Raw genomic sequence first — 16,940 nt, 5'->3', positions numbered from 1 at the left:
GCTGGTGTGCAAGACAGTACTTCAATGCCTGTTCCTTTTACTGAGTGTGGAGCTTGCTGCTTGCTATAGTGTGGACAAAAGCCCACTTACCCAAGTGCAGTCAACGTATCCCAAGAACTGGCATGAGCTTCTTTCCCATTTTAAACAAAATCCCCACTACTTAACTTAAAAGCATGAATTTTTCTAATTTGGAGGGACCACCTCAGCTGCCCAGTGAAATGTGCTGGAGAGAATCAGTGTGGTGCTGACTAAGGTTGCTGAGGCAGCAGTGCTGGGGGAGCAGCCTGGACTTCTGGCACCAGGTAAAGACTTTCTTTATAAAATACTTTCCTTTTCGTGCCTGAAGTGATGGGAAGGCAGAAGTGTCAGGGCAAGATGCTTCTAGAAAAACATCCCTCGTTTGGGATGAGTTCTCAGTCCTTAAACCTGACAGGGCTGAGCTGCTTTGTGAAGGTTAAAGGCCTCCTTATCAGGGGAGCTGCTAGAGGAAGGGCTGAGGACTTAACAACTGCTCATGGAGGAGGCAGATCAGATAAGGAGCTTAAAAGGTGACCGCATGAAAGATGCTGTGGAACTTACCAGAGACTGCTGTGCAATTCCCTCGCGGTGGGCTGGGATCTGGGAAAGATGCTGCAGCTGCTCGGAACGCAAGAGAACCTGCATTTGTTTTTATTGGGCAGGGAAAACAAGCCTGCAGAAGAGAAGAAAATGTGTAATCAGAACTTGGATCTCTCCTCATCCTCACTTTCATTTTCCTTCACAGTGTGTCTGGAAAGTCAGATTGGTAATTGGATTAGGAACTGGTAAACTGGGCTGCCAGCACTGGTTTCAGGACCTTTCAGCCGTGTCCCTGGCAGCTTTGGGATGACTGTCCTTTAGCTTTGATTAGATTACCACTCCTGACATGCAGTATTTTATATTTATCTGTGCTAACGTTTGCCTGGCCCCCCCTTGTAAGGCACTTTTGAGGAGAACGTAGTGCTGCCAGCCTTTGGCAGCTGGCTCTGCTCTTGACCTGCTGAGACGTGGAATGCACGCCACCCACGTGTGCAGGATAAGTGCTGTGGTGTTTGCTCCTTTGTGTTTAAATCGCAGTATCATTATCGTAGAATCATCAAGTCCAACCACCAACTTAGCACTACCTCTGGAATACCTAAACCACTAAACCGCATCGCCCAGTGCCAGATCCAGGTGCTTTTTAAACACCTCCAGGGATGGTGACTCCACCCCCTCCCTGGACAGCCCTTTCCAATGCCTGAATTCCCTTGCCTCGGTTTATACCGGGAATGGAAGTTACCAGCTGAGCTCCGTGCTCCTGCACCAGTGTGTCTGACGGGCGCAGAACCCAACCCTCATCTCTCACGAGAAAGCCCCCAGCACTTTTTACAATAACATTTTAAATCTCTTTTTAGGAGATTTTGCAGTTTTAAAACGTTTTGCCGTTTAGACCGTCACTTCCAACCGGGGATCACTCGCCCATTCCGCAGGCGCCCGCAGGGGCTGTGAGGGGAGCGGGGCTGTGAGGGGAGCGGGGCTGCGAGGGGAGCGGGGCTGCGAGGGGAGCCGGGGCTGCGAGGGAAGCGGGGCTGCGAGGGGAGCGGGGCTGCGAGGGGAGCGGGGCTGTGAGGGAAGCCGGGGGAGCGGGGCTGCGAGGGAAGCCGAGGCAGCGAGGGGAGCGGAGCTGCGAGGGGAACGGGGCTGTGAGGGAAGCCGGGGCAGCGAGGGGAGCCGAGGCAGCGAGGGGAGCGGAGCTGCGAGGGGAACGGGGCTGTGAGGGAAGCGGGGCTGCGAGGGGATCCGGGGCTGTGAGGGAAGCCGGGGCTGCGAGGGGAGCGGGGCTGTGAGGGGAGCGGGGCTGTGAGGGAAGCCGGGGCAGCGAGGGGAGCGGGGCAGCGCGGCTGGCGGGACACCGCCGCGGGCCCGCCCCCCGTGCCGTGCGGTGCCGGGGCGTGCCGGGGCGTGCCGGGGGCGGTGTACGGCGAGGGACGGCGGCGGGGCTGTCTGAGGGAATGCGGGCGGCCAAGATGGCTGCCGCCGCCGCCGCCGCTGCCGGCCGTCACCGTGAGTTGTGAGGGCGACGGCGGGAACGGGGCCGGGGGCGGCGGGCGGCCTGAGCGCTGAGCGGGCACCGCGGGCGCCGCGCGGGCGGGAGCGCCGCGGCACCGCCGGCACCGCGTTACACAACGCCCGAGAGGTGCCTTTCATAACGCTGACCGCGCGGGGCGGCGGGGCCGTGCGGCCGGCGGGCTTACCGGGGCTGCGGGAGGCTCCTCGGGGCTGCGCGCCGGGATGGCGGCTTCCCGCCACTGCGCTGAGGGGCTCGGGGCTGCGGGGTCTCCGCGGCCAGCCCGCAGGGCTGCGCCCGCCCGAGGCCGGCCCGAGGCCGTGCTCCGCTGAGGGCACACCTGCTCCGAGCCGAGCCGAGCTGTGCCGTGCTGTGCTGTGCTGTGCTTCCAGCCCGCCCGAGGCCGGCCCGAGGCCGTGCTCCGCTGAGGGCACACCTGCTCCGAGCCGAGCCGAGCTGTGCCGTGCTGTGCTGTGCTGTGCTTCCAGCCCGCCCGAGGCCGGCCCGAGGCCGTGCTCCGCTGAGGGCACACCTGCTCCGAGCCGAGCCGAGCTGTGCCGTGCTGTGCTGTGCTGTGCTTCCAGCCCGCCCGAGGCCGGCCCGAGGCCGTGCTCCGCTGAGGGCACACCTGCTCCGAGCCGAGCCGAGCTGTGCCGTGCTGTGCTGTGCTTCCAGCCCGCCCGAGGCCGTGCTCTGCTGAGGGCACACCTGCTCCGAGCCGAGCCGAGCTGTGCCGTGCCGTGCTGTGCTGTGCTTCCAGCCCGCCCGAGGCCGTGCTCTGCTGAGGGCACACCTGCTCCGAGCCGAGCCGAGCCGAGCTGTGCTGTGCTGTGCTTCCAGCCCGCCCGAGGCCGTGCTCCGCTGAGGGCACACCTGCTGCTCCGAGCCGAGCCGAGCCGAGCTGTGCTGTGCTTCCAGCCCGGCCGAGGCCGGCCCGAGGCCGTGCTCCGCTGAGGGCACACCTGCTGCCCTCCGTGCTTCCAGCGAGCCTCCCCTGTTGCACGGGTTCGTGCGGAGATGCTGCCGGGGGCTGTGAGCCGTGAGCCGTGAGCCGGGCACGGCCAGCTCGGCGGGGGCCTGCAGCGCTCGCTGTGCCCAGGGACATCAAGAGCTTGCCCACCCCGGTGCTCGTCTGAGGGTTTGATGTCGTAGTGCCCCTTCTAAAACATGTGCAAGAACGCTTTTATCCATGCTCTATCAAGCTGGGATCGTCCTCGTTGCACGTCTCATTCTGCACTGTGTCCTTCGTGGTGCAGGTGCAAACGTGCATAAACCTCACTCCTAAGTGTCAAGTCAGACACTTGCTGGATGTCCTGAGTTGGAAGGGACTCCTGGGCATTGATTCAACCCCTGGCCCTGCACAGGACACCCCAGCAATCCCACCCTGTGCCTGAGGGCGTTATCCAGGTGCTCCCGGAGCTCTGGCAGCCTTGGGGCTGTGACCATTCCCTGGGGAGCCTGCTCGGTGCCCAGCACCCTCTGTGCCAAGGACAAAAGTTCTCACAGTGCAGAAGTACCAATGCAGCCATTGAAACTTCCCTTTTTATTGTTCTCTCTTAACTGGCGTAGGGTGCCAGCACCTCAGAAAGTGATAACCCAAGAACTGGAAGTAAAAAATGATTATTTGAAAAGGACCCTTCAGGCATCAGCGATGCTTGAAGTTCTTTAGTTTGCAGCCTTTTGTATCAGTGCAGACTCAGGCATCCACAGCCACGCACTCGTAATCCCGAGTCAGAGGCTGGATTTGCGTTTTGTTGCCATTGATTCCAGCAGGTTTTGAGGCCGTTCAGCATCTGTTCAGGAGGTTATTAGAGAACTGAGAGCTGTAAGATGCTCTTCCCAGCGGGTGGCTCGGCTGCTGAGGAGCTCTGTGCTGTTGGGGCTCAATTGCTGCTGAGCTCCTGTGGTCTGACAGGGGAAATGTCGCACTGAGCAATTGCCGGAGAGACGGGGATGCAGGATTTAACCTCTTTTTTCCTTCACCATGAGCAATTCACACTATTTCTGTGCTAAAAGAAAACCATGTAATGACGATGAACTCCCGAGGAGAACGAAGTGTGCCTTTGAAAAGGCAGGCTGTAACCAGCATGGAATTGTATGGAATGGGTTGGAAGGAGCCTTAAGGATAATCTGGTTGTGTTCAGCTGCAGACTCCTGACATAAGGATGTGGAGCTGCTGGACTGAGTCCAGAGAAGGCTATGGAGATGCTCCAGGGCTGGAGCCCTCCGCTCTGGAGCCAGCCTGGGAGAGCTGGGGGTGTTTAGAAAAGAAGGATCCAGAGAGGTCTCAGAGCCCTCTCCAGTGGCTAAAGGGGATCCAGGAGAGCTGGAGAGGGAGGGGAATGTGCAGACTTGTGAAATCCTGGGGTTTGTGATGCTGAAATCCAGATCAATGGCATCACCTGGCTGGGCAGTGGGACAGAAGGTGGCCCAGGTCTGCAGCTAATGGATTCTGGAGCTGCTGCTCGGTGTTCAAACAGCAGCAGGTGTCTGACCTACACTGTAGACAGTGTAGAAATCTGGGTGTGGAAATCCTGTCCAGTCGGGTTAGCCCAGGTGTGTCTGACCCACGAGGAGTCACGTTCATTCCTCGGGGCCAGCCCCTTGGTTCTGCTCTGTTGTCACCAGTTATTTTGGAGTTGTGGTTGGAGCTCACAGGTTAGAATTTGGTTTGGGTTTTGGTGCTGCCTGGTACCTGCAGAGCTGTATAAGTGTGGAGTGTTCAAAGAAAGGCAGAAGCTTTGATGTGCTGGCTTGCTTTGATTGCAGGAGCTGGAGGCGGCCGTGCCGCGGGGTCTGTGGGGTCTGTGGGGTCTCTGGGCTCTGTGGGGTTTGTGGGGTCTGTGAGCTCTGTGGGGTTTGTGGGGTCTGCAGGGTCTCTGGGGTTTGCGGGGTCTGTGGGGTCTCTGAGTTCTCGGGTCTCTGGGGTCCGTGGGGTCTCTGGGGTCCGTGGGGTCCATGGGGTCCGTGGGGTCCATGGGGTCCATGGGATCTCTGGGGTCCGTGGGGTCTCTGGGGTCCGTGGGGTCCATGGGGTCCGTGGGGTCCATGGGGTCTGTGGGGTCTCTGGGGTCCGTGGGGTCCATGGGGTCCATGGGGTCTGTGGGGTCTCTGGGGTCCGTGGGGTCTCTGGGGTCCATGGGGTCTCTGGGGTGTGTGGGGTCTGTGGGGCCTGTGGGATCTCTGGGGTCTGTGGGTGTGTGCTGCTGGCCGGGCAGCGGGTGAGCGCTGCCGTTCTCTCCGCAGTGCTGAGGAGCTGCAGCCAGCTGCGGGTGCCGCTGCGATGGAGAGCCCAGGCGCCGGCGGCCGCGGTGACCGGGAGCGCCGAGCCGCGGGCGCAGCCCCAGGAGCGGTGGGTGTGCCGGGGCACCGGGGCTGTTCTGTGCCCGTGTGATTGTGTATCTGCCACGCACAGCCTCCGGACAGCCTTGCCCCTTATCGTTGTGCTCTGGAGTTCTGCTGCCTGGGTTTGTTCAGCAGCCTGCTGATGCGCGCTCCAGCAGAAAGGGAATGGGAGCTGAGCTCCCGAAACACTGGGGCAGGCCTGGGCTCCTCTCCGTGCCCTGTTGTGAGACTTTAACAAAAGGGCAAAGCTCCCTGTGCAACCTGAACCATCTGCTGGGGAAGTGAGGTCCTGGTCTGTGGGCTCCCTTGGGCAGGGGAAACATTTCCATGGGGAAATGGGTGAGAGCTGTGACCTGCAGCCATTCTGTAAATGCTGATACCACCATTGTGCTGCTGTGCTGTGTGGGACATCATCCTTACCACAGTGTGCCAGACCTGCACCCAGATAGAAAATCCATTCTGGAAAAGCCCAGCCCAAACACAACTGGCCCTGCAATGAATTTGTGTGTAGAAAGGCTTCTTGCTGTTGTCAGTGCTGCAGGAGATGAGATGTGTCCCCACACACTTGTGTGAGTGGCTTATCTGCTTTCCAGGGAAGCTGCTGCTTGGTTTGGTTGGAATGCACAGCTGTTTTATAACCTCCCTTAGAGCCAGCAGCTGTGAGGCTGTGTGTTTCCAGCTAAAGTTTGTGTTACACAGTGGTTACTCTTTAAAAAAGCAGAGATCATGTAGATACTTGTGTCTGGCCATTCCTGTTCCAGTGCAAGTGTTTACATAAGCAGGAGGAGCCCTGGGATAGGAGCTGCCTTTGCAAAGGCAAATGTGGGAGGATGAGCTGGTTGATTTGTCATTGTAATAAAAACAAAAGCAGTGGGTCACTCGGATTTGGAATCTCTCTTGCTTCCCTAGGAAACCCAAGACAGGAATCTTGATGCTGAACATGGGGGGCCCGGAGCGGCTGGATGACGTCCACGATTTCCTGCTGCGTCTCTTCCTGGACAGAGACCTGATGACCCTTCCAGTTCAGAAGTGAGGGGCACTGGGATCTCCTGGGGCACAGGTGGTGTTGGGTGTTGCTGTCAATATCGAGCTCTGATATTCACTTCTGTGGAGAGCAGAATTCCCCAAGAGTGGTTCATCCTGGGAGCAGTCAGAGCAGGGGACAGTGGATTAGGCGTGCCATGTTGCTCTCTTTAACTGCAGGCTGAGCTGTGGGACGGGTGGAGGAGCAGAACATGCACCAAGCCACGCTGCTTGGCTGCAGTTCCCAGGGACTGGCAGGGCCAGGCCGTGGAGCAGGGCTCGGGGAGGCTCTCTGGCTGTGCTAACAGGTCCCTCCCTGCAGCACGCTGGCCCCGCTCATCGCCAGGCGCCGCACGCCGAAGATCCAGGAGCAGTACAGCAGGATCGGCGGCGGCTCCCCCATCAAGAAGTGGACGGCGCTGCAGGGAGAGGGCATGGTGAAGCTGCTGGACAGCATGTCTCCTCGCACTGGTACTGCTCTGCCCGGCCTCCCCCGCCTGCTGCTGCTCTGCCTTTTGCTGGCAAAGCGGCTTGGGCTGCTTGGTTTTCCTCCTGGGGAGGTGGGGAGTCCCTCCCTGCTGGGAAGTGCAGAAGGGATTCCCTTCACTGGAAGGTTGTTATCCAAGGCTGGGCTAGGGAGCCACCTCTGTGTCCTGTGATCATGGCTGTGGTAGGCTAAGTGTGTTATTTGCAGGTGTCCAAGGCAGGTGCCAGGAGTGTCCCTTGGTGTGTGGCACTGCCAGGCATCGTGCCTTGCCCTCCTTGAGCCTGAGGAGGCCTGCACTGAACAGAGGTGCCTGAGGCTTGGAGGGGAAGAAAGGGGGATGTATTTCATGAGAACCACTGAGGGGGGTGTGGGAGGGGGGCTCAGGGTGGTGTTCTCAGCAGCTGCCTCAGGGCTGAGGGAACAGCTGGAGGAAAGACAAGGCTTTGTGGATGAGCAGTGCAGGGCACGGCTGAGCGATAGCAGCGAGCCCCACCCGGGGACACAGCAGGAGATAAGGCTGGGCTGGCTGCAAGGAGATGCTCTCCTTGACAGTCCTGCATGATGAGAAAACTTCCAGCATGAACACAGCCTCCTTCCCCATCCCTGTGTCTCAGAATCCCTCCCAGCAGGGAGTGCTGACTGGTGTGGGATAGCCTGTGCCACCCTGCCTGGTAGCATCACTGTGGTGGGAAATGGGTGCAGATGCTTCTGTGACTGTCCTTTCATACAGAGCTGTTGTGTAGCTCTTTGTGGCACCTGCCTCGGGCTTGGCTAGAAAAGGGCTGGAGGAAAAGGACTGCCAAAAGGGTCTGGAAGGTTAAAAGCAATGCTCTTGGAAGGCTAGAGCCAAATTTATTTCATCCATTCAGAATGTGGTGTGTCACTGGTGCCCTCACTCAGGTGATGCTCAGTCCTTTCTGCACAGATGTGACTCCCCAGCTGTGTTTGAGCCGTGGTCCCTGCAGGTGCAGTCAGAGCCTGCTGTGTCATCCAGGGCAGGAGTGTCCCTGGAGCAGGGGCCCTGAAGGGTCAGCCTTGCAGCAGGCTCTGCAGATAAGGCTGGAAGGTTTATCTGCTTTTCCCAGTGTCCCACTCCCGCTTGCTTTTGTTTGGTGACCACTGTCTGTGCAGTCACACCCTCCTCTGGGCACCTCTCCTACCTGATAAGTCCTTTGGAGGTTCTTTTTTACTTGGCAGCAGCTGCAGTTTAACAATAGCATGTGCTGAGCACTGTCAGCCATTTCCTCCAGCATCCCCAGAGCCCGTGCAGAGCACTGTGTGCCTTCAGGGTGGCTTGGAGCACTTGGGTGTGCTTGCAGACAGCACTTGGGAATGTGGTGTGCTCACCTTGGGGGTGCTGAGCCCTCGGAATGAGTAACTGGCAGGAGGTGCTGGCACCACGTGAAATGTGGCAAAAAGAAGTACATTCAGGGTAATTTTACCTTGTTCTGCTCTGGGCATCAGGTGAAACTTCAGTGTGTCAGCAGCAGTGCTCCCATCCCAAATCCAGACACTGTACCAGCTGCTAGGGGGGAACTCACTGTGTCCAAGATCAGGGCAGGATGTCACTGTTATTTAAACAGCCTGTGTACAGACACCAGCACCTCTCTTTGCTGCCCATGGTCCTGAACAGAACCTGGCACTGGGGTTAGTTCCAGGCTGGCCCTGTTCTTCCCAGGGTGTCCTTTCCCAGGTTAGACTCCTCCAGTCCCGCTGTGGTTACTCAGACTGCTGTCCCTGATGCCATTCAGAGATGTTAATGAGGTTACTGGCTCAAGGGCTCCTGAAGCTGGCTCTTTATTTGCTGCTGCTCCCAGCTGGGAGCTCTCCTGCCTCCTGCAGAGAGCTGGGGCTGACTAAACCTGTTTGCTGAACCCTGCACAAATGTACGGAGTGGAGCCCAAGCACGGGACATCTGCTTCCCTCAGAAACCTGCTAAATGCTGCTTCAGAGCCACTGACCCGGAAACCCTGCAAAAGAAACTTTGCTTCTGTTCTCCTAAGAACCTCTGTCCTCCACTTAAAAAAACAAAACAGCAAACCTCCCGTGCCTGCTTCCCGTCCCCTCACCAAGCCATGCTCCCAAAGCTGGCACCCAGAAGATTAGAGCTAAAAAATGGAGAGGTCCTCAGGGAGAATCACATTGCTGCCAAAATCTGGTGTTAAAGCCATGAAGCTTTTTATAAAAGCCCTCCAAAATCAGGATGGGAGAGCACATGTCCCTGATTCATGGCTCTGTCCAGGCTGGGAGCCGTGCCTCTGCTAAATGCAGGAGAAGCAGGCAAGTGATGTCCCTGCAAACCATAATATAAATCACTTTTCAATTCTAATCCCAGCCAAGCGAGGTACCAGAACTGTGCTTGGCCAATCAAGGCCTTTACAAAAGCAGCCAGAAAACGCTGAGCAGGTTTATTTCAGCGGTTTCAGCCGGCTGTTGGTGTCTGTCTTCCCTGTAACCGTGTGCTGCTGTGGATGTCCCCTTGCTGCCACCCCTGTGCCTGCTGGCAGCTCCTCACAAGTACTACATCGGGTTCCGCTACGTGCACCCGCTGACGGAGGAGGCCATCGAGGAGATGGAGAGGGACGGCGTGCAGAGAGCCATCGCCTTCACCCAGTACCCCCAGTACAGCTGCTCCACCACGGGTGAGCCGGGGCAGCCTGGGGCGGGCTGCTGCAGGGCTCAGCTGGGACACAACAGCACGACGATTTACATTGTATTTTAATTTAGCAGCATTTTCAAGTGTGATGATAGCTCGCTGCCGAGCTGTTCCAGGCTGCCAGCTTGCTGAAGGTGTGGTGTTAATTCTCTCTTTCAGGAAGCAGTTTAAATGCCATTTATCGCTACTACAACCAGAAAGGGGAGAAGCCAAAGATGAAGTGGAGCATCATTGACCGCTGGCCCACACACCCCCTTCTCATTCAGGTGTGCATCTGAAGGCTTTGAGGTTTATACATTCTCTTAATAAAATACTGAGAAGGGGTAACAGGAAGGCTTCAGTCCGAGGGTGCATTTTAGCTGTGTGATGAAATGGGTCTTGCCTACCATGTCTGAAATTACAGAAGAGTTATTTCATGGCCCATGCTTTGGCAAGATAATGTGTGAAAGCATCCACTGTGCACAGCCTGTTTTAAAAGCTGGGTGATGTTGCCCTGATAGTGGTGGCTGGAAGGAGCCTCTGCGGGCCGTTAGTCCAAATTCTGCTCAGCACAGGTCTGTGAGGACAGCACACACACAGATTGTGTTGGTTTGTCAGATTCTCTGGCAGCACACAGTAATTCCTGGCTGTGGCAGGAGCAGTGAAGGGAAGTGTTCATACTGCTCTCTTTCCAGAGAAAATGGCCCTTTCAGTCTTTGTGAGGGAGCTGCTGCTCTCACGTGGGTTTGCAGTTCCTGTGGTGTGCTGAGAGGTGAAAAAGCCACCAAGGGCAGGCAGGGTGGAGCTGCCTGTGCTCCCTGCCACACTGCCCGAGTGTCGTGACACCGAGGGAATTTGGGAAGGCAGCTCTGGCTGCATCCCTGAGAGCCCCAGTGTTCCCCTCTGAGGCCTGTGTTCGTGTTTCCCTGCGCAGTGCTTTGCTGATCACATCCAGAAGGAGCTGAACCTGTTCCCCCCAGAGAAGAGGAAAGAGGTGGTGATCCTCTTCTCAGCCCACTCGCTGCCCATGTCGGTGAGTGCCCTCGGGGCAGGGTGTGGGCACAGCTGGGCAGGGCCAGGCTGCTCTGGTCCTTCCCAGAGCTGCAGTGTGCCAGAGCTGTGCTGTGTGTGGTGCAGGTGGTGAACCGTGGTGATCCCTACCCCCAGGAAGTGGGAGCCACTGTCCAGAGGGTCATGGAGAAGCTCAACTACTCCAACCCCTACAGGCTCGTGTGGCAGTCCAAGGTATGTGCTGGGGGGGCTGAGCAGGTACAGCCTGGGCAGGGTGTTACTGGACTGAAAAAACACACCTTTACTTACATTTCTGGTTGCTTTCTTCAGTCTTGTTCAGGCCAGCCCAGGTTCTTTCCTGTGAGATGGAGTGGTGGGAAGTGTGTCTTCATTAAACAGTCAGTGGAGAAAGGGAGAAGTACAGCCAGGGAAATAAAAATAACTGTTTCTGTCCCATCCATAACCTGCTCTGTCATCCTGCCTAAGAAATGTGGGTGCCCTTTGTGAGAGTGATTTAATGAGCGTTTTCCCTTTATTTCTGCTTTTTGTTGCAGGTTGGACCAATGCCCTGGCTTGGTCCCCAGACAGACGAGACCATCAAAGGGCTGTGCCAGCGAGGAAAGAGGAACATGCTGCTGGTGCCAATAGCATTTACCAGTGACCACATTGAGACACTGTATGAGCTGGACATCGAGTATGCCCAGGTTTTAGCCAACGAGGTAATGCTCTGTGGGTTTGGGCCCTGTTTGGGTAGTGCTGCTCTGAAATTATTTCTCCCGGGTTGCAATTTGCTCTGTAGTTGCTTCTTGCAATGTTATTTGGGATTAGCTTTAATTTCCTGTAATCAGAAATTCATCACAAAACAGGTGGGAGTTTGTCCTTGCAGATTTAGGTATTTAAACCATTACAAATATTGCTCAAAGACAATGAATGATTTTTGGCAGCAAAGTGTAATGTTGCCCCATGGTAATTTTTGCTGTACTGAAAACTGTGATACTGCATTTAATCCTGTCATTGGGGTGACTTCTGAATGAAGTGGGAACATTTTGAAGGCTACCCAGTGAAGGATCAGATGAACAGGTTTAACTTTTTCCTCCTTATTTTTGCTTCAGTGTGGAGTTGAAAACATCAGAAGAGCGGAGTCTCTCAATGGAAATCCACTGTTCTCCAAGGTATCTGCTGTTGCAGTGGCTGTAGGGTTTGCAGTTGTGTGGATGTTTTCAGGTGCTTTTAAGGTGTTCTGAGTTGCAGAGCAGGAATGGAGCCCCTTGTTCCTCATCTGCCAGCACGGGGGGTTCATTGTAGGGCACTTGGCGTGGCTTTGTCAGAGGGGGCACAGGGCTGGGGGGGTTGCACGGCTGCATTTGCTCCCTCTGACCTTTTCCCCCTCCCCGCAGGCCCTGGCAGACCTGGTGTGCTCCCACCTGCAGTCCAACGAGGTGTGCTCCCGCCAGCTGACCCTGTGCTGCCCGCTCTGCGTCAACCCGGTGTGCCGGGAGGCCAAGGCGTTCTTCAGCAGCCAGCCCCTGTGAGCCCGGGCTCCTGCTGCTGGGGGGCACTGCAGCCAGCCCCCGGGAGCCCTGGGAGCCCCTCTGAGCCCCTGTGAGCCCGGGCTCCTGCTGCTGTGGGGCACTGCAGCCAGCCCCCGGGAGCCCTGGGAGCCCCTCTGAGCCCCTGTGAGCCCGGGCTCCTGCTGCTCTGGGGCACTGCAGCCAGCCCCCGTGAGCCCTGGGAGCTCCTGGGAGCCCTGTGAGCCCTGGGAGCCCTGTGAGCCCCTGTGAGCCCGGGCTCCTGCTGCTGGGGGGCACTGCAGCCAGCCCCGTGAGCCCTGGGAGCTCCTGTGAGCCCTGTGAGCCCGGGCTCCTGCTGCTGGGGGGCACTGCAGCCAGCCCCCGGGAGCCCTGGGAGCTCCTGGGAGCCCTGTGAGCCCTGGGAGCCCTTTGAGCTCCTGTGAGCCCGGGCTCCTGCTGCTGGGGGGCACTGCAGCCAGCCCCCGGGAGCCCTGGGAGCCCCTCTGAGCCCTGGGAGCCCCCGTGAGCCCTGTGAGCCCTGTGAGCCCCTGTGAGCCCGGGCTCCTGCTGCTGGGGGGCATTGCAGCCAGCCCCCGTGAGCCCTGGGAGCTCCTGGGAGCCCTGTGAGCCCTGGGAGCCCTTTGAGCTCCTGTGAGCCCTGTGAGCCCGGGCTCCTGCTGCTGTGGGGCACTGCAGCCAGCCCCCGTGAGCCCTGGGAGCCCTCTGAGCCCCTGCGAGCCCGGGACTCCCTGCTGCCGTGTCTCCCAGCAGCCAGCCCCTGTGAGCTCCCTGCTGCTGTGCCCCACTGCAGGCAGTCCCTGTGAGCTCCCTGCTGCTGTGCCCCCCAGCAGCCAGCCCCTGTGAGCTCCCTGCTGCTGTGCCCCCCAGCAGCCAGCCCCTGTGAGCTCCCTGCTGCTGTGCCCCACTGCAGCCAGCCCCTGTGAGCTCCCTGCTGCTGTGCCCCCCAGCAGCCAGCCCCTGTGAGCTCCCTGCTGCTGTGCCCCCCAGCAGCCAGCCCCTGTGAGCTCCCTGCTGCTGTGCCCCCCAGCAGCCAGCCCCTGTGAGCTCCCTGCTGCTGTGCCCCACTGCAGCCAGCCCCTGTGAGCTCCCTGCTGCTGTGTCCCCCAGCAGCCAGCCCCTGTGAGCTCCCTGCTGCTGTGCCCCCCAGCAGCCAGCCCCTGTGAGCTCCCTGCTGCTGTGCCCCACTGCAGCCAGCCCCTGTGACTCCCTGCTGCTGTGCCCCACTGCAGCCAGCCCCTGTGAGCTCCCTGCTGCTGTGCCCCACTGCAGCCAGCCCCTGTGAGCTCCCTGCTGCTGTGCCCCACTGCAGCCAGCCCCTGTGAGCTCCCTGCTGCTGTGCCCCACTGCAGCCAGCCCCTGTGAGCTCCCTGCTGCTGTGCCCCACTGCAGCCAGCCCCTGTGAGCTCCCTGCTGCTGTGCCCCACTGCAGCCAGCCCCTGTGAGCTCCCTGCTGCTGTGCCCCCCAGCAGCCAGCCCCTGTGAGCTCCCTGCTGCTGTGCCCCACTGCAGCCAGCCCCTGTGAGCTCCCTGCTGCTGTGCCCCACTGCAGCCAGCCCCTGTGAGCTCCCTGCTGCTGTGCCCCCCAGCAGCCAGCCCCTGTGAGCTCCCTGCTGCTGTGCCCCACTGCACAGCACAGCACAGCTCACCCCGGGGCAGGGCTCCTGGTGTTTTCTTTCAGAAGGGTATTGGGGATTGGGGAGATGAGGGCATTTATCCTGTCAGGTGTGAGAGATCTTGTGTCATCCAGCCCAACAGGACTCGCTGAAAAACCTACACAGCTTTTTTACAATTAGCTTCTATTTCTATGCAGGGGTTTACTCGTGTGCAGGCTGGTCACGAGCTCATTACCGTGCCAGGTCGAAGGTACACTTATTTTGTTATTTTGGTTTTGCTTAAGGTGCAGTCTGAGCAGCAGTCTGCTGTCTGCTCTGAGAGGGACTTTGCAGCTGGCTTTGGAGACTTTGGAGATCAAGTTACTTCTAATGCTTTTTAATAAGGCCTGTATGTATATATTTTTTGAATTTTTTTTTTTAGAGCATAAAGATAAGGCTTTGTTTTGGTTTGGTTTTCTCCTGCCGGAAACTTCCCGTGAAAGCTTAGCTGGGATAGTAGAATGCACAAAACTTGTTTACATTTTCTAGGAAAAACATTTTCATTATCTGCAGAAAATTATTTGAAGAGTATAAATTGAAAATAATTAGCCTGCTTGGGTAATGCTGGAGAATTTGCTCCATTGAAACTGTGTGTTTCAAGTCTAGCAGGAGCATGTGTGGAAACATGCTGGTGTATCTGTTAAGCAGAATGGCTTTTTAAATCCTTATTTTTATTAAAAAAGGGCTTTTTCTGTTTGGTGAAGTAAATTTAGGAAGGCAGGCTTGTTCCCCAGGAGGTTTATAGATCCACTCTGTGCTTTCTACTGTGCCACAGCCCTGTGGTTTTGTGGGATAGCTGTGGGGTGCCATGGGTGGGCCTGACCTGGCTTAACTGCTGTTATTTGAGCAGGAGACGATCAGTCAGGAGTCACCTAGAGCTTCGGGTGCCCGAGCCCAGGCCGCCCGTGCTGGGGCTCTCCTGAGGGGCTGCCAGCCCCCAGCAGGGCCGTGCTGGGCGTGCCCAGGGCACGCTGTGACAGGAGCAGGGCTGTGACAGTGGCGTGAGCCCTGCGTGTGGCAGCCCCGCTGGCACCCCTTGTTTACTTGATGTCCTTAGCACTGAAATGGCAGCAGCTGGGCACTGCAGGCTGCCCCCTGGCACTTGCTGGTGCCTGGGGAGCAGGTGCCACGCTGCTCAGCCAGGCTGATCTGCTCAGGTAACCGTGAGGCACCCGCAGCTTGGACCTCGGGCCTTTAGGGAGCAGGGTGTTCAAGGAGGGGTTTAGCAGGGGTTTGTCCCGTTCTGTTTGTTGCTGGAATTAGGGATGGGGTGCTGAGGAACGGGTGGATCCCGTGTTGAGCACCTGTGCAGTGCTGTGCACCCCAGTACCTCTGCAGAGCTCCACTGCCATGCCTGCTTCCAGGGTGGGACAGACTGACATTCCTGCAGCGCCAGCACTGCTGCAGCACCCTGCTCCCCACAGAAAGAAGTCTTCCTTCCCTTCCTGCCTGTGCCTGTTCCAGTGGCAGGGAGCCAGGAGCTCCTCTCCCCCTCCTCTCCCTCCCCCTGGGCTCTGCTCACAGCCTGGGCAGGAAAAAGGAGCACAAATGTCCACGGTGTCTGGGAACACTGGCCTTACGTCTCTCCTTGGACAAAGAACTTCCTCTGCCTCGCTTCTCTGCGTGACACTTTGGGATCAGTGGAAAACTATCTGGTCTGTCAAACCTTCCTGCCCACTCCTGGTTCCTCACAGCTGGGGGGAGTGTGGACCTTCCAGTGCTCCAGGCTGGGACCACCGCATTTACAAGTGTGGCAAGCAAAGGTTAACATCATATGAACCTTGTGGTATTATAAATACAGATGGCTTTTCATTTTCATACTGGAGAGAGTCCTGAAAATACCAGCTGGCACTGATTCTGAGGCATTACATTTGTCCCCAGTAATAAAAGACACTTAAAATTCACTTTGGAGTGTTCTAACCACAAGCAGGATAATTACTCTGCTGCTGCTGTTACACCATCATGCAGAAATCACTTAATTTTCCAGCTTTTAGCAGATGGAGCCTGTCTCACAGAGCTGGTGGTGCTGTTTGCTGTCAGGCTAGTTTTCATCAGGGTTTCTGAGGAGTTTCATCTCCCAGGCCGGTGCCCAGCGTGGGTGGGTGTGTGCCCCAGGAGAGATGAATCCGTGGTGCCTGTGCCTTCCTGAGCCCTCCTCAGGGCTGTGTCCCACCCAGTTTGCAGCTCAGCCTGCCCTGCAGGTGCTCTGAGCTGGCTGGAGCCCTGGGGGACTGTGGGGCTGGCAGGAGTCACTGTCCTGGCCCAGGGGATCTGCCCTGTGGGGCTCTGGCCTCAGGATATTGGCTGGAAATTGGAGTCAGGAACAGCCCGTGGTGTCCTCAGGGAAGAAATGGGAAGGGGTCAGCTTGTTTTCCTGCTCTAACACTCTGCAGTTTGGCTTATGTTTTCGTTATTGAGTGAATTTTTCTTTTTGAGTTTCTTCTTAACCTGTCTGTCGGTCCTCGCTGCATTTCAGAGAAGGTGGAAGCTCCCAGAAGGTGCTGTGACACCACGGGGCTGTGGGTGGTGTGGGAGCTGGCTCCTGCCATCCCCTGGACAGGAGGGTGGCACAGCTGAGCTCAGGGATTCCCAGAGTACCTAAAAGCTCAGTGAATTCTCCCAGAGAGCTGGGGATCACCTTGAAGTGCAAGCTGCAAGGCAGAGCAGCTCCCTTGGGTTTGCTCGTGCCACGTGTGTACAGATACTTGCTCTTAGCCCAACACATGCATTTCTGATTGACCAAGGACTTCCACTGGATGTAACCCAGCAAATCTGGATACTCCTGCTGTGTGTCGTTTGCCATAAGGATGGAATTAAAGTTCTTTGGAGGAAACAGCTGAGCTGTGTGTCTTTGTGTGCTGGTGTTGGAAGCTCTCTGCACCTCTGCTGTGTCTGGGGTGAGTCACACCCCCTGAAAAGACTGGAGAAGATGGTGAATCAGGGATTTGCCCTGCTCTGGGATCCCACCTGCGATGGATAATTTATTCTGTTCCCTGTTAGTGGTCTCTGGGCAGCTCCTTGCTGTGTTACTAATTAAGTGCTTGATTGATTATATTCTAGAGCAGGGATTGGAGATGTTGGATGCTTAAGCTGATCCATTAGTGAGCTCTTGTGATGGGGAGAGAGCAGGATGCAAACCCAGCACAGTGGAAGGTGGGAAATGTGGAGGAGAGCAGTGATGGTGCTTCTT

General features: G+C 57.4%; 1 protein-coding gene across 2 annotated transcripts; it reads left to right on the top strand.

The window, feature by feature from the left end:
- The first annotated feature begins 1,947 nt into the window (after nucleotides 1-1,947).
- Nucleotides 1,948-16,583, top strand: LOC135291548 (ferrochelatase, mitochondrial). Of its 2 annotated transcripts, XM_064405835.1 has the most exons (11): nucleotides 1,948-2,061; nucleotides 5,312-5,417; nucleotides 6,320-6,439; nucleotides 6,756-6,904; nucleotides 9,428-9,562; nucleotides 9,736-9,842; nucleotides 10,490-10,588; nucleotides 10,693-10,800; nucleotides 11,121-11,285; nucleotides 11,679-11,738; nucleotides 11,964-16,583. In XM_064405835.1, exons 1-11 carry the CDS (start codon nucleotides 2,010-2,012, stop codon nucleotides 12,096-12,098), a joined length of 1,236 nt encoding a protein of 411 aa, XP_064261905.1. In that variant the 5' UTR covers nucleotides 1,948-2,009; the 3' UTR covers nucleotides 12,099-16,583. The 2 variants fall into 2 exon arrangements, with proteins under 2 accessions (XP_064261905.1, XP_064261906.1); XM_064405836.1 differs by lacking the exon at nucleotides 9,428-9,562.
- Nucleotides 16,584-16,940: the final 357 nt, after the last annotated feature.

The sequence above is a fragment of the Passer domesticus genome, chromosome Z, assembly GCF_036417665.1.
Source record: "Passer domesticus isolate bPasDom1 chromosome Z, bPasDom1.hap1, whole genome shotgun sequence".
NCBI classification, from domain to species: Eukaryota; Metazoa; Chordata; class Aves; order Passeriformes; family Passeridae; genus Passer; species Passer domesticus.
Note: the sequence above shows the minus strand (reverse complement) of the source record. Positions and strands in the feature narration are given on the sequence as shown.

What these genes read in the sequence shown, in the direction of transcription:
- LOC135291548 (XM_064405835.1), top strand. Translation starts at nt 2,010, where the DNA reads ATGCGGGCGGCCAAGATGGCTGCCGCCGCCGCCGCCGCTGCCGGCCGT. An exon ending in CCCACTCGCTGCCCATGTCG is followed by an intron (nt 10,589 to 10,692) that starts GTGAGTGCCCTC and finishes TGTGTGGTGCAG; the next exon opens with GTGGTGAACCGTGGTGATCC. An exon ending in GGCTCGTGTGGCAGTCCAAG is followed by an intron (nt 10,801 to 11,120) that starts GTATGTGCTGGG and finishes TTTTTGTTGCAG; the next exon opens with GTTGGACCAATGCCCTGGCT.